Raw genomic sequence first — 16,878 nt, 5'->3', positions numbered from 1 at the left:
TGTTCAACAAAATTTTGACGACAATGTGCAACGGGAAAAACGAAAACTAGTGAACTACCTCATTATTCTTTTGTTTTAAGTTTCCTTGTTCCTTTCTTTGTTTTTAACTACCAAGAGTAAAATAAACTATGAGCTAATTTATAAAACCTAACCTAAGTTTGGATTCAATGGCGGATTAATCAAACATCTCCCAAATTGAAATGTTTACAGGTGCTGTTTCGATTCAAATCGTTAAATATTTCACCAAAACTTTCGCGATTTGCTGTCGTTCAATTGAGTGGAACTGGTTTTACCTTTTTGAGTAAACACGTAAATTGTAACTACCGAGCAGATTAGTCAGGTTCAGAATGTAATGCAACAATTAAATCTTTAGTCATCTATACTCATCGCTAACCAAATATCATAGGTGGTAATGCTCTTCGGCAGTTTGCATTAGCGCGAAGCATTTTTAGTCCACTGACATTGGCGCGTAAAAATGCTTTGATATAATTGTTCATCACATTAGACCTCTTCCTATCATGTTTACTCTAGAGCACCACAAGCTAGGATGCAAAAAAGCTTTCGGAATATTTCCAATCCTACTCAAAATGTATAAATATATTCTTGAACAATCAGTATATTGTTCAAGAATATATTTATGCATTTTGAGTAGCATTGGTGAATATTTCGAAAGGTTTTCCGCGGTCAAACCTGTAGTTCTCTAGAGCAACCATGATAAAGGGAAGGTTAGTTACCCACTAACTAATGCAAAGTAGGTCTGCGAAATATTTTAATTGCATAAGCTGGGTGAAGACAGGTTGAAGGGTTTAAAACACAGCTGAGCTGGAATCGTGAAAGTGATCTGAATTAAGCAACATAAACTAACCTCTCTGCTTATTCTAACACATAGCAATTCGAAATCATATTACCATCATTATAGGTTCTCTCATGATGTTAATCTTCATTTCCTAAAAAAACGTTTATTTATTAATTCTGATAAATGACAGAACTTACTATACTATCATTTCACGCATATTATTTTCTTTAGTTCAAAATATAGTTAAACTTATGCGTAAAATAATGAGTTACTTGCTCATTATTCTTAAGCTGCAATAGTAATAGCTGCTTTACAGTTTCGCTTGAATGTTTTTATTCACGCCACTTGACCCAGGTAATTTCTATAGCATTTTATATTTTGAAGTCCTAGAATAAAATAAAGGTTACATTCGTGGGCATACCAAGAAACTACTGAAGCAAATGGACGTGTTAGTCGCGCATATAATATTAGTAGATATTTGTAGCTGATTTCCTTAAGTCCTAAAAGTCCACCGTTGGATCTGACCTATTTAGGCACATTTCGTAAGAACAAGCTGGGTTCCTTGCAGTGTACATATGGCTGATTAGCTGATTAGCAAAGGTGCGCAAGTATTCCGCCAATCTCACATTCGAGCGTTTGCAATGGTAGTAAGCAATGGTCCAATGAAGTCACTGACGTTATGATGAACTCCTAGAATGGTTTCGGGGCATGGGAGCATCACCTCGTGATGCTGAACCACCAGCAACGACACCAAAGTTGGTTCGAGGTCAATTGCAAGAGCATCCATCGCACTATGAAATTCCAGTCGAAAAAGGAGCATACGAGATGTTACCTCATTGTAATCTAATGGACTTTCCATAAAAGAATAGGCTTCCCTACTGTTGAAACACTTTGCCGATTCACACATGGAACATAAAATCTTCATGCTTGCGATGTCTGTGTTACGTCTTGATGAAATCACCATCCAGCAGGACAAGATCGAACGCCTTTGTTATTTTCTGAAGAACTATTAAACAATAATTTTCATCCACAAGCAATGACTACTATGTTTTTTTTAAGAAACTTTCAAACCAAATATCTTGAGGTGTGTTTATATTGGGTCGCACCGTTGCAGCTAACTTCTACTCGCTATTTCTCAGTGTTTCCTCGATTGTATGCAGTTTTCGTTTGTTGACATTTCCAATTGAATAACAATCAAGCGATAATGATACTGTTAACCTTTGCTATCATTTGATAACCATTTGTTTCCTTTTCGAGCATATCAGCTGTCATATAAAAACTACTCGAATACTCTTGTATTTATATTGATAGCTGAAGTGCTCGAGAGAGAAACAAATTATTTTCAATCGAAAGCAGAGGTAAACAGTATCACTATCACCTGACGATTATCAATGGAAAATGACTTTGTTAGGCCCTGTTCTCAACCGTCCAATCTAGAGATGCACATTCTCGGAGAAACGCGTGCGCTAGGGTGTTGCGACAGATACGACAAACTACGGTTGTCTACATCTTGGCGCAACACAATTGTGTTGATCGATTATAAATTAATTCTAAACAAATTCTTGAAATACTACGACCGCTACAGCTTTCGTTTGGGCCCTTCACTTTTTGTGACGACATAAAACTGTTCATTGAAATTAAAAAGATTGTAAACGATGCAGATGCAAGGTATAAAGGCAATATTTGGTACATTATTGTTTATAATTACATCAGATATACACAGTTTCGTAACAAATATATTTGCTTTGATTTTTCACCGCACTGCCAGTACAAATCGTTAGATCACCTTCACTTTGAACTTGAAGACATCGAACCGAATATCGGTGTGTGCTTCTAATTATCGCCGGTATTATATGATAACAATACGTGGATCATATGTTCGGAATGTTTATTTTACCAACAATTCTTGCTTATCTTAATTTTTATTATGCTATGATAAGGTATGTGAGTTTCAAGCTGATTGGATGAATTGTAAAAAATATCAATTGAATGATGAAGGTAAAAAAATTCAATTGAAACCTTGCGTTTCAGCGAAAATGTGTTCAAAAACACAGTTTGTCAATAATTGTTTTGAAGCCTAAAAAACAAAAGAAACTGGTGATAATAATTTATTCTAGTAGCTAACAGATGACATCGGTTTTGTACCATTTACCAATGTTCTGCAAGCATTTTCTTGCGCTCGGGCCCAGTGTAGTGTTTTTTAATGGTTCCATCAATGTGACCCAGATTAATTTTTGAAAAATTTATGTTCACTTTTTGCTACTTACCTGTTCATTATTTCATCAGCTTTTCACTTTCTGTTACTAAAGTTTATTCGTTTGATTTTCCACTTCCTTCACTTTTCGGCGAAAGTTTTTAAAATGGAAGACTGGTTGAACAGCGAATCGCTTTAAATACGTGGCACACATTTTCGATAATGATTTTCTCACCACCTAACCTTGGCTTATCTGGAACTTATTAAACTTTGATACGGTGTGTGACTTTCATTTCACATTGTAGCCACGCTAGCAACATCAATCTATTTTGTGCGATGAATTCATACATTTTGCGCGTTAGAGTATAGAACTCACACTAACGAAAAATTAAAAAATTATTGAAGTTTTCGGAGTAATGGAATAAGCGGCAATAAGTGTCGAATTTCTTATCGCAATGACTCATGTTCAATACATACTTTTCTTGTTCTTATCTTTGAATCGATTCACATCAGCTAATTGTGCAATTAACGGCAAACCACATTGTCTTTATTTTTTCCGACTGTTATATTTCATTATTGCCACCAAATACCATTTCATCAGATCAATTAACTCTTTTCTTTTTTAAATTATTATAAAAAATACATTGTATTAGTGAGCGATTTATCGTTGGAGAGGTGTGTTAGAGAAAATTGCTGTTTGTCTACGATTAGCTGATGTATACACGATTTTCAAGTAATGCTAAATGTTTCAAACCAATGATATTTATCGAACCGATGATAAAAAGAGAAAAAGTAAATAAAGTTGACAGCGCATCTAAAATGTGGCATTTATTCTAACGAAACTTATTGCCTTGCTGTTAAAAACAGAAGTTGTGACGGTTAAATGGTTGATAGTACGACCATTTTCGGGATGCTTACAATAAATATACCTAGTGATGATGCCAATAAACAAAACTCCATTAATTTTGTTCTTGAAATCGGAGCGTTATAATGCTACAAAATTGAGAATTTGAACATACCCGCCGCATTAAATCGAGTGTTAAGTTCGAATCTACTCTTCAGTTGGGTGTTTTGAAATAATTATATAACGCTTCCTTTCCGAAAGACGGTGTTTGTTGTTTGATACGATTTACACCTCTGGTTCGTACTGTTTGTTCATTTGATTCTTCACCACGTTGGCACCGTAAAATCGTTGGAACACCTTTACTTTTCGACAGCAGTTTTTGAAATGAAAGACTGTTAAACAGCGAAAGATAAGATACCCAAACGTATACGCTCGATGATGGTTTTTTATCGAAAACTGTTGTTTATCTGAGTTCTTCCTTATGCTTTGATAACGTAAGTGACCTCCAATTCACATTGAGTGCAACCACATAAGCGACATAGGTGTATCAATTTTTTTTTATGAACGCATTCACTTTGTGCGTTAGAGTGTTGAGCTCACCCTAATGATAACAATATTATTAACACAGTGCAACAAAAATTGACTTTTTTTCTGTCTTGGTTTCAATATATAATTTTTTTGTGTATTTTGATGCAAAACCAAATTTCCCCGAGTTTGAACAAATTCCAACTTAAGATGCAACAATGGCGCCATTTTTAAATTTTTAGAAATCAGGAATTTTCGGTGTGATTACCTTTTCTGAAATCGGTTTAATGTAATATCGAGAGTGTAAGCCATACTCAAAGATATAGTAACAATTTGCCGGCCCCGATTTGAGGGGGGGCAAAGGGGGCAAATGCCTCGGGCCTCCCGATTCAAGGGGCCCCCTAGTCCTGGGCCGACCTTTCTTTTTTGTTCGTCACCTCCCAGAACGTTACCACTAAATGTTTCAAGAAAAGAGGGCCTCACAAACAAATTTGCCCCGGGCCCCCCACCATCTAAATCCGGCCCTGACAATTTGTCTTCACATGATCCTCCCCCTTTTGCGGGAAGAGGGTTGCATTTTTGGCCAAGGCCAGTCAAAACATAGACATTTAGCTTTCAGCACATTCAGCTATGAGACAGAATCAACGCGTCTTCGATAAAGTTAAATGCGACCCCCTCCTCGCAAAAAGGAGAGGATCAAATAGAGCCAAATTGTTATTGTACCCTGAGTATCGCTTACACTCTTGATATTACGTTAAACCGATTTCAGGAAAGGTAATTTAACGTCGAGATAAACCTATTTTAGTATTGTAGGGAGATTGGGGCAAAATCGACATGTTGCTGACATTTTACGTAGATCAGACACCTGCCAATCGATTTCTGAGACTTTTTTACTCAATATAAGATATAATTACATTCCGCGTCGAACACTCGACAGAAACGGACGTGCAAAGTGGTCGTTCTATTACAATCCAGTCCGTGTGTACGAATAGCCAAACAAAAGAGTGTATTATTCGCGCTAAAGGCCAACTAGATTATGAGTTGTGTCGGAACGTTCTGTACCCGGCTCGCAACTTTGGCTGTATTGGTGCAAAATACCAGCTGCAGTTTTGATCTGTGCACAGTGAATAGATCTTTCTAATTCAAGGCCATCATTTGACAGTCGAGTCGTGTCGCTGTGCTGACTGATCTCACACCCGGCTCACTGCTGGTGGCTGTATTGGTGCTGCTGTACTGGTGCTGCTGGCTGCTTTGGGTGCAGCTTCGAACGATCGGACAACCACTGCTGGAAGGAAGAAGTAAATAGGTACGTGTTCTTGTCGGCGCTAGTGCGCTAGTGCACTACATTTAGCGCGATGGATATAGATCCCTCGCCTCCCGTGCCACCATCCCCGAGCCCCCCTGACCCTGACCCTTCTGTTACCCCCTCCCCTGTTCATTCCCCAGTCCCCCCTCGCCCCAGGCTTTACCCGGACGGATCTCAACAGGGCAGCTATACTGTTTATTTTCGTCCAAAGGCAGGAGTGAATTTAAGCGATTAAACATACTGCAAATTTCTAAAGACCTGACGAAGGGGTACAAGGCCGTGACCGAAATTTCCAAGGTCCGACCTAACAAGCTCCGCGTCGTGGTCAGTGATCTGACACAGGCCAATGCTATCGCTTGCTCTGAGCTCTTCACACGCGAGTATCGCGTTTACATACCCGCACGAGACGTGGAGATCGACGGTGTCATAACCGATTCGAGTCTGTCCGTTGAGTGTATCCTAAAAAGCGCAACCGGTTGCTTCAAAAATACCGAAACACAGGCGAAGATTTTGGATTGTAAGCAATTGCGGTCCATGTCTCTCGTCGGCGGTAAAAAGGTTTACACTCCGTCAGACTCGTTTCGCGTTACGTTTGCCGGATCTGCACTCCCTAGCCACGTCTCGATCGACCGGGTTCGTCTGCCTGTGCGATTGTATGTACCCCGTGTTATGAATTGCACCAATTGCAAGCAGTTAGGCCACACAGCCGCCTACTGCTGCAATAAGGCACGATGTAGCAAGTGTGGGGAGACTCATGCGGAAGATTCTTGCAGTGTTAATGCTGAAAAATGTATTTACTGTGGGGAAAATCAGCATGAGCTCTCCACATGCCCGGTGTACATGCAGCGCAGAGATGAAATCAAGCAGTCACTTAAGAAGCGTTCAAAGCGTTCCTACGCTGAGATGCTGAAGAAGACCGTGACCATTTCTACCATAACATCGAACCCCTTTGATCTGTTGTCCTCTGATGAAACCGATTCTGACGATTCATCAGCGGGAACATCTTATGCCAATCCTGGGGAGTCTAGGAAGAGGAAAAATGTTTCTTCTCCTAAACTTCCCCGTAAAGGTCCTAAGATTTCCCAAAGTGTAATGAAAAGTACGAACAAACCAAACAGTGCTGCGGAAAAACCGAAGCAAACTCCTCCTGGGCTTGCAAATTTAAAGTCCCAGAAGGAGTTCCCAGCACTGCCAGCAACATCTAAAACCCCAGTTGTTCCTTTTGCACATCCAGTTGATGGAACAAACTCTGGATTAGTGAAATTTTCTGACATTGTGGACTGGATTTTTGAAAATTTCAATGTACCCGATCCAATTAAAATTTTTCTTACAGCATTCCTCCCAACAGTTAGATCATTTTTGAAGCAGTTGACTGCCCAATGGCCCCTCCTTGCAGCGATTGTATCCTTCGATGCCTAATTCAACTGCGTATATGAAGGATTCTATCTCTGTCTTACAGTGGAATTGTAGAAGTATTTTACCAAAAATTGATTCGTTTAAAGTTTTGATAAATAAAAACAAATGCGATGCATTTTCCCTTTGTGAAACTTGGCTTACTTCAAATATTGATCTCAACTTCCATGATTTTAATATTATTCGCCTTGATCGAGACACCCCATATGGAGGAGTACTTTTAGGGATTAAAAAGTGCTATTCTTTCTATCGTATTAACCTCCCCTCGATTCCAGGCATCGAAGTTGTCGCATGTCAAATGACAATACAAGGGAAAGAGCTTTGTATTGCCTCAATATATATTCCTCCCAGAGCACAGGTTGGGCAACGGCTGCTCTTTGATTTAATAGAACTTCTTCCCTCGCCACGTTTGATTTTGGGAGACTTCAACTCTCATGGTGTGGCTTGGGGTTCCCCCTACAATGATAACCGCTCCTCTTTAATCTATAACCTTTGCGATGACTTCGACATGACTATTTTAAACAACGGTGAAATGACACGTATCCCGAAACCTCCAGCGCGCCCAAGCGCTTTGGACCTATCCTTATGTTCGACGTCGCTACGGTTGGATTGCACATGGAAGGTAATCCTCGATCCTCACGGTAGCGACCATCTGCCTATTCTTATTTCAATTACTAACGGTTCAACTCGCATGCGACCAATTGACATTCCGTATGACCTCACACGGAATGTCGATTGGAAGTTATACGAGGAAATGAAATACAACCTCCTCGCGGGCTTGATTCTCGACGCCGCGTTGCAAGCCCAAACGAAGAAATATCCCGGCGTAACGATTAAAGAACGGCCTCCCACTCCGTGGTGGGACCAAGAGTGCTCCGATGTCTACACGCAAAGATCCGACGCGTTTTTGGCCTTCCAGAAGGGAGGTATACCCGACGACTATATACGGTATTCGGAGCTTAATACCAAGCTTAAAAGCCTGGCTAAAGCAAAGAAACGCGGATATTGGCGTCGGTTCGTGAACGAGACGTCGAGGGAGACATCGATGAGCACTCTTTGGAACACAGCCCGAAGAATGCGGAATCGCGTAACAGTCAACGAAAGCGAGGAGTCTTCAAGTCGGTGGATATTTGATTTTGCCAGGAAAGTATGTCCGGACTCTGCTCCTGAGCAAAACATTGTTCGCGATGCGTCTCCGGGCTACGACGCGATAGAATCACCTTTTACGATGGCAGAATTTTCAGTTGCTCCTGTCCTGTAACAATAACGCGCCTGGGTTAGATAGAATCAAATTCAACTTGTTGAAGAATCTACCCGGCAATGCCAAGAGGCGCTTGTTGTACTTGTTCAATAAGTTCCTGGAGCAAAACATTGTACCGCAGGATTGGAGGCAAGTGAAGGTGATCGCCATCCAAAAACCAGGGAAACCAGCTTCTGATCACAACTCTTTTAGGCCGATTGCAATGCTATCCTGTATCCGGAAATTGATGGAAAAAATGATACTCCGTCGTTTAGACCATTGGGTCGAATCAAATGGTCTACTATCAGATACTCAATTTGGCTTCCGCCGTGCCAAAGGGACGAATGATTGTCTTGCGTTGCTTTCAACAGATATTCAGCTGGCGTATGCTCGTAAAGAACAAATGGCGTCTGCGTTCTTGGACATTAAGGGGGCTTTGATTCCGTTTCTATTGACATTCTTTCGGGTAAACTTCACCGACAAGGATTTTCTCCAATTTTGAACAATTTTTTGCGCACATTGCTGTCCGAAAAGCACATGCATTTTACGCACGGCGATTTGGCAACTTTTCGCATTAGCTACATGGGTCTTCCCCAGGGCTCATGTTTAAGCCCCCTTCTTAACAACTTTTATGTAAATGACATCGACGAATGTCTGGCAAATTCATGCACGATAAGACAACTTGCAGACGACAGTGTAATCTCTGTTACAGGAGCCAAAGCTGCCGATTTGCAAGGACCATTGCAAGATACCTTGAACAATTTGACTGCTACAGCTAGGTATCGAATTCTCTCCGGAGAAGACTGAGATAGTAGTTTTTTCTAGGAAGCATGAACCTGCTCAGCTTCAAACACAATTAATGGGTAAAACGATTTCTCAGGTTTTGGTACACAAATATCTTGGTATCTGGTTCGACTCTAAAGGCACCTGGGGTTGTCACGTGAGGTATCTGATGACAAAATGTCAACAAAGAGTGAATTTTCTCCGTACAATAACCAGTCAATAATGGGGAGCCCACCCAGGAGACCTTATAAGGCTTTACCAAACAACGATATTGTCTGTCATTGATTCCGCTCCGCAGCAAACACACATTTGATCAAACTGGAGCGAATACAATATCGTTGTTTGCGTATCGCCTTGGGTTTCATGCAATCGACCCATACGATGAGTTTGGAGATCTTAGCTGGAGTACTACCATTGAAAAACCGCTTCTGGAGCCTGTCTTCTCGTATTCTTATCAAATGTGAGGTCTTGAACCGTTCTGTGATTGAAAATTTTGAAAGGTTAATCGAACTTAATTCTCAAACCCGTTTTATGACATTGTATTTCAATCACATGTCCCATAATATTAACCCTTCTTCGAATATTCCAAATCGTGTCGACTTATCAAATACTTCTGATTCTACTGTGTTTTTCGATACATCCATGATAGAAGAAACTCGTGGGATCCCGGATCATTTACGCGTACAGCAGATCCCCAAAAATTTTTCCAATAAATATCGAAACATCAACTGCGACAATATGTTCTACACTGACGGATCACTTCTTGATGGGTCCACTGGCTTCGTTATTTTCAATAACAATTTAACCGTCTCCCATAAGCTCGATAATCCTGCTTCTGTTTACGTCGCAGAATTGGCTGCAATTCAGTACACCCTAGGGATTATCGAAAAAATGCCCACGGACCATTATTTCATCTTTACGGACAGTCTCAGTTCCATTGAGGCTCTCCGATCGATGAAAGCACTCTCCGTATTTCCTGGGGAAAATACGGGAACATCTGAGTGCTTTATCCGAAAAATCGTTTCAGATTACCTTAGCGTGGGTCCCTTCTCACTGCTCGATACCGGGCGATGAGAAAGCGGACTCTTTAGCTAAGGTGGGCGCAACAAACGGTGATATTTATGAAAGACCAATTGCCTTTAATGAATTTTTCTCATTTGTATGTCAGAATACGATCATCAGTTGGCAAAATTCTTGGACCAAGGGGGAACTGGGAAGGTGGTAACATTCCATAATCCCTAAGGTATCGACAAACCCGTGGTTCAAGGGGTTGGATGTAGGTCGGGATTTCATTTGCGTGATGTCCCGGCTTATGTCCAATCACTATAGATTTGACGCGCATCTCCGTCGTGTTGGGCTCGGGGAGAGTGGTATCTGTGCCTGTGGTGAAGGTTATCACGACATAGAGCACGTTGTTTTGTCATGCCCTGTACACCGTGACGCCAGGTCTAGATTAGTAGCTTCCCTGCAGGCCGAAGGTAGGCAGCCGGCTGTTCCTGTTCTTGATGTCTTGGCGAGCCGTGACCTATCCTACATGTCCCTTATATACGTTTTCCTGAAATCCATCCACGTCCCAATTTATTCCTACCCCCTTCCGCCTGCATACAGCCTAACGACAAGAACACGTTAAGACCCCGGATCCGGAAACAGCAATCAGACCCGCACGATACTCTCAAGGCCCGAGGGAGACAACCCAATATGCCAGTCCGTAATATCTTGGCCCAGCAGCGGAACATGTGCTTACCTATGGCAATGAAAACCATCATACAGTAAACCAGTGCTTTTAATGCAAAATATTATAGCTTAAAGTTACATTTAGTTTCAGCTCGTAGTCGGCAGCGAGGATAAAAAATTTGCTTTTAGTTATTAAGATACTTTAGAAAGTAAACTACCAGATATAATTGGCGCCGTTAAACATTAAATTGTATTTGTGCCGTGTCAAATAAATCATAGATGAACAAAAAAATAAGTTTGAATAAGAAAGGCAGACCGCTAGGTGGATTAATTTAGGTTTTTTATCCATGTGCTGTAATCCATGTGCTTTAAACAAAGTTATGCTCTATGAAAAACAGCTTGCAAACTACCTAAACGTCAGGCTGTATAGTGAACAGGAAAAATCATAGTTAGTTCCCTTATAAAAACTAAAATTAGCATATTTATTTGTTTAAGTTTGTAATAGTTTTGTTGAATAGTATCAGCAGGTTTAATAGGAGACTTCGAATTAAGAGTAATCTAAGATACTTTTTCACAATTATCAATTTTTATTCTATCATGGCCAAAACTGGTGCTAAGGCCAGAACCGGTGCTTCTACCCTACCTCATTTTGTCTTCCTGAATAAGGTGCATCGGTTGTAGAGGTACGAACAAGACGAAATTGAGCAAACAGATATGGTAGAATTCGCTGATCAACACTTATCATTATCAATCGATTGTATTGTCTAATCGGTGTTTTTTATCAGGAAGCATTGCATAACATCGCACTATGGGCGGAATCGTGAAATTTCACGACAAAAATTTGTAGTTCGGAAACCATGATGCTAGAAATTTCTTGTCTTCTAAAAAGTTTCTCTACTAAGAGAAATCTATCTTTTGGTATGACTGGTTACTAGGGTGGTCCTATTGTATTCAAAATGAAAATTGTAACTTTTTTATCTTACGACTTGGAAAAATATTGTCTTCCACCAAATTATAGGTTTTTTTTTTTAATTTTATGAAACTTTGTTAAACAAATTATTCCTCTATCTTGTTTTTTCACTGTTCTATGGCAATTTTTCTAAATTCATTCGGAGTGGTTCGAAAAACAAAACACTATTATTGCTCTAGTTTTTCCAGCTTTATTCGGATTTCAAAGCGGTGTTTGCGTGACTTTTAGGGTGTGAAAAACTGCATATTTTGACACCAATAGATAATTGCTAACTATTCAAAGAAAAAAGTTACAGGTATTTTTACCTTTCTTCGAGAAAGGTATAACAATCACTGATAAAACTAAAGGTATAAAAGTGCTCCAAAGGGCCGATAGTCGTATATCACTCGACTCAGTTCGACGAGCTGAGCATTTTCTGTATGTGCGTGTGTGTGTGTGTGTTTATGTGTGTGTGTGTGTGTGTGTAACGCTCTCCCAATCTCACTCGATTTTCTCAGAGATGGCTGGACCGATTTCAATGAAATTATTTGCAAATGAAAGGTCTAGTTGCACCATAAGACCCCATTGAATTTTATTGTTGAACAAAATTAATTTCAAATGAACGGGCTACCTAAAAAACCCTTAACTTTTGAATTTTTATTAATATTGGACATGTGGTACAAAAGTTATTGAAAGAAACGTGTTCTCGAGACTATTTAATCTCACTCATGTTTCTCAGAGATGGCTGGACCGATTTTCATAAAATCAGTGTCAAATGGAAGGTCTAGTTGCCCCATAAGACCCCATTGATTTTTTTTGCAATCGGACTATTACTTTGCCTGTTATGTTTAAAAATGTGAAATCCAACTATGAAAAGTGAAATATTCACAAGACTACATAAACTCACTCACTTTTCTCTGAGATGACTGAACCGATTTTCACTTAATTGGTGTCAAATGAGAGGTCCATCGGCCTGATAAAACCCTATCGAATTCAACTGTAGTCGGACTGTAACTTCGTCTGTAATGTATCGAAATGTGAAAATCACGAAACTTCATTATCTTAGAAACTACACAACCGATTTGAACAATATTGATATCAGTTAAACGGCCTAGTTAAAGGTTAACTGATGAATTATGATTAAACAAGTGGTTTCATAATTCGGCTGCTCTATACGTTCCCATTTCATTTGATTATAATCGAACTTAAGCAACCGTTATATATTGAATTGTTAACACGAGTCTATTCTTTCAAGAGAACACGACTCATTTAACATAACTAGTGTCATACGAACGAGTTATCTCTTAAACTTACAAATAACTATCTTCATAACAAATTGATATGTGGTTTAAAAGTTATGGAACGAACAGAAATTCAAAGACTATTTAAAACTATACCTGCTTTGATCAATATACGTGGCCTAAACATTATTTAAATGAGGTATCGTACTATTTGAACGTTCCCGGTATCGCGCGTGATGAAATTGTTCAAAATTAAAGTCATTTTTATTTCGCTATTTCTAAATCACTAACATTCCGTCAAATTTCATATTCTATACTTCAATCACAACATCAATATTTAAGAACCCAAAGAGTGAATATACTTTTATTGGATTGAAGCGTCCATGTAAATCTATTTTTACAAATAAGTTTGAATGAGAAAGGCTGGGTCTAACCACTAGGTGGATAAATTTAGGTTTTTTGTTTTAAAATGACACTTTTTGGAGGCCCTTGTTTGCACAAATATGCAACAACATCACATTTAGGATGAAAGTACATAGTTTCACCTTCAAAATCCATGTTGTAGAATTTGTCAACTTTTGTGCCCTTTAGGCTTAAAATGCATTTAAAAACTTGGAGTTTTCACACAAAAATTTGCTAATCTGACATTCAAAACCATCTAGTTATTCCAACTTGATTTTTATTCGGAAAACTCGTTCGAGTGACTTTTGGGGCATGAAAAAGCGCTTCTTATGTCAATAAATAGTTTTATATACAGTACATATACAGCAACAGTTGCAAATGTATATATATAAAATATGTGCAAACAAGGGAGTAGGGTGCCCCCAAAAAGTGTCATTTAAGAACAAAAAATACCTGTTACTTTTTTCTTTAAATAGTTATCAATTATCTATTGGTGTCAAAATATGCAGTTTTTCACGCCCTAAAAGTCACTCGAACACCGCTTTGAAATCCGAATAAAGCTGAAAAAACTAGAGCAATAATAGGGGTTTTCGAACCACTCCGAATGAATTTAGAAAAATTGCCAGTGAAAAAACAAGATTGAGGAATAATTTGTTTAACAAAGTTTCATAAAATTAAATTACCTATAATTTTGTGGAAGACAATATTGCTCTATGTCGTAAGATAAAAAAGTTACAATTTTTATTTTAAGTACAATAGAACACCCTAGTAACCGATCATACCAAAAGATAGATTTTTCTTAGTAGAGAAACTTTCTAGATCACAAGAAATTTCTAGCATCTATGGTTTCCGAAATACAGATTTTTGTCGTGAAATTTCACCATTCCGACCATAGTGTTGTGGTTCGGCTATCGCTCTACGTGTTGTCGATTCAATACTAACACTCAGTGGCAGTTGCAAAACACGCCGTGCCGTGTTTCAGATATGCCACTCAGTGTAGAGGGTGGTTTGGACATGGCTGAAAATAGATCGAATTTGGGGATGATCCTCATGCAATTCAACTGTAATACAGTGATGAAATTTCTAATCTCTTTCGACGTATTAGTCATCGAAAGATATGATAGCTGAAATGAGGGGCCAACTTGATGCGAGTTGCTTCAAAAAGGTTTTCATTGTAGGAAGAAGGGCAAGAAGAATATTTTAAAGAGGATCTGGCATTATGAATGTTTTAAATATCCAATCCACAATACCAGAGAACTCCATGAACCCTGTTTGTTTTCTGTTTTGTGATCGAGGAATGGGTGTACGGGGGGTTTTTGGTGCCTCAGGAAGCGGTGGGTACTCCTGGTTTGATTTAAAATTAAACCCGGGAGGTACTTGCGTCGGTGTTTCTTCACCGCTTCCTTTGTAGTTGGCTTATTGGTCATTTTGCTAGGGGTTATCTTACGACCTTTGCGAGAAAAATTAAGAAAGTTAATAAGTCTCCTCTTTCTAGATCCTTCTGGCATGGTATAAGAACAATCTTCGACTGGATCGTCAGATGTACCCTCGGTTGGAAAAAAGGAAAAAAATAGTAGGAGGGTGGAATTCAAGATACGACCGCATGACGTTGAACTACGATATTCTTATATTCCAATAAAACAAATAGTAGAATGAATTGCAACTCCAGTTTTCGCTGAAATGTTATCTTAGAGTGCATTTCTGAACGCTGAGACATTACCGTTAACGTTCGTAGCTGCACTACCAAGGCAATCATTTAATTCAGCGAATTGGGTGATTTTTTTCTATCCAAGTAAAAAGCAAACTCAACGAAACTATCTGAAATTGGAGACCAGAACGATTCAAGCGAAAATTTTAAATTTAAAAATTGTTTGACATCAAATCGATAAAACTTATGCTAGGTTAGCCCCAGCCCAGCAAATAACTGCATGCATTTAAAATCAATAACCGTCTTCTTCAAGACGATACATCCTTGTTTATAAAGTGTTGTGAATTTTCTAGAACGGACTCAGCACTGTGAACAGAGCGTGCCGAACTTTTCTGTTTGAAATCGGATTTGTTTCGTATATACCGCTTGTCATGCACAGTATCAACAAATCGTAATAAACATCACACTGCTGTGCATTTGTAGCAGCATCAAACAACAGTTACAGTTAGAGATAACCATTCATTACATTTCACCATTCAAATTTCATTCAGCTATCGTATCAATGCTTCATGGTCAAAAAGCGTGCGTTATCTGCTCTGACAGAACAAATTTTCTTAACGTTGTGCAATGGTATAACTGTAAAAAGAGGTGTGACTTAAATATTTTCAGTTATACCATTCTTCAACATTCGAAAAATTTTATTTCGTATGTCGTAATACTAATTTACGAAAAAAAAAATCTCATTCATTCTGGCTCAGAGCGATCGTTTGTTAAGCTCCACCTTTATTTTCAGTTCCTGGAGTTTTTCCTCAGTTTAGTAACACGGATGTACAAAAATGATTTCTTGTGGACATTCGTCGAGCCGGACCGATAGAACTCTCATAAAGGCAACAAAATAACATGTATTGTGTCGTGTTGCGCGGCTTAAAAGAAGAAAATGTTCCCGTTCTGCTGTGATGTCAAAAGAAGAATAAATTATAACCGGCCCTTCTCAGGGCCACGTTCTTGAGGCAATGTTGATTTTTTCTCGGCTTGCAAATGCTGGAATTTGCGGTTCTCCATCTGTTACACAAGATGAAAAATCTTAGCTACTCCAATCACATAATTGTAAAGCACCAAAAGGTGCAATTATATCTCACAACAGTAGCAACACTGACAAGTTTGTTCGTTTATCATCATTTTGGATAACCACTCGCCGATGATTCTAGTACTCCCGTTTTCTCTAGTAGAATTACCTGCCATTTCCAATAAACCTGCAGCTACCGATAACTTCATAACAGCCGCCAGATAGACAGGTGCTTAAGTATCAACGCGCCCAGCGCGATAACCCAGAAATTGAAACCCGGCTTTATTTTCTCCGTCACGATCAGCATCCAACGTTCGTGTGGTATCGGTATAGTCATGGAATGAATTATACATAAAACACAAAGCGCGTGTCAAAATCCTTTGCACAGTAACACGCAACACCGTGATGTTATTATACTGTTGCTTGTCTGCTATCTGCCTTCATTCGCCACTACAGAATAACAGCATAACATACATACAGAATAACAGCATTCCAAAACACAAAACTGAACGTGTTTTTTTTTCGTGTTGGGTATTTTCGTCACTGCGACCAATTTTTTGATATTTTGTGACATATTCCCCCTTTCTAATTTTTGCTAAGTCAGGATAACGCATCACTATTGGAAGTGGTCGTTACAGTCTGGCCAATAGCATTTGTCAAGTCCGGTATTATACTTCGTATGAAGCGAACAACCGTACTGGGATTTGTTCTCCAGATTTCAGAGGGTTCCAGAAGACCTCTCTCGAAGAACTTATGTCTTTTGATAAAAATTGCCGGACATCGGCATAACAGATGTC

General features: G+C 39.1%; 1 protein-coding gene across 4 annotated transcripts in view; it reads right to left on the bottom strand.

Annotated features, from left to right (window-relative positions):
• LOC129733124 (uncharacterized) overlaps positions 1-16,878 on the bottom strand; it is a 38,395-nt gene that overhangs the window by 11,200 nt on the left and 10,317 nt on the right. The window contains exon 1 of one of the 4 annotated variants that reach the window (XM_055694715.1): positions 4,010-4,190. The exons of 2 other annotated variants lie outside the window; for them this stretch is intronic. Coding sequence is in view for 1 of the 2 variants with exons in the window: in XM_055694713.1 (XP_055550688.1) it covers positions 3,064-3,071 (8 nt within the window). In the remaining variant the exon portion in view is untranslated. Of the gene's footprint in view, positions 1-3,063; positions 3,278-4,009; positions 4,191-16,878 lie in introns of those variants that run through there. One more of the 4 variants, XM_055694713.1, reaches the window with a different exon arrangement.

Source organism: Wyeomyia smithii, chromosome 3, assembly GCF_029784165.1.
Source record: "Wyeomyia smithii strain HCP4-BCI-WySm-NY-G18 chromosome 3, ASM2978416v1, whole genome shotgun sequence".
NCBI classification, from domain to species: Eukaryota; Metazoa; Arthropoda; class Insecta; order Diptera; family Culicidae; genus Wyeomyia; species Wyeomyia smithii.
Note: the sequence above shows the minus strand (reverse complement) of the source record. Positions and strands in the feature narration are given on the sequence as shown.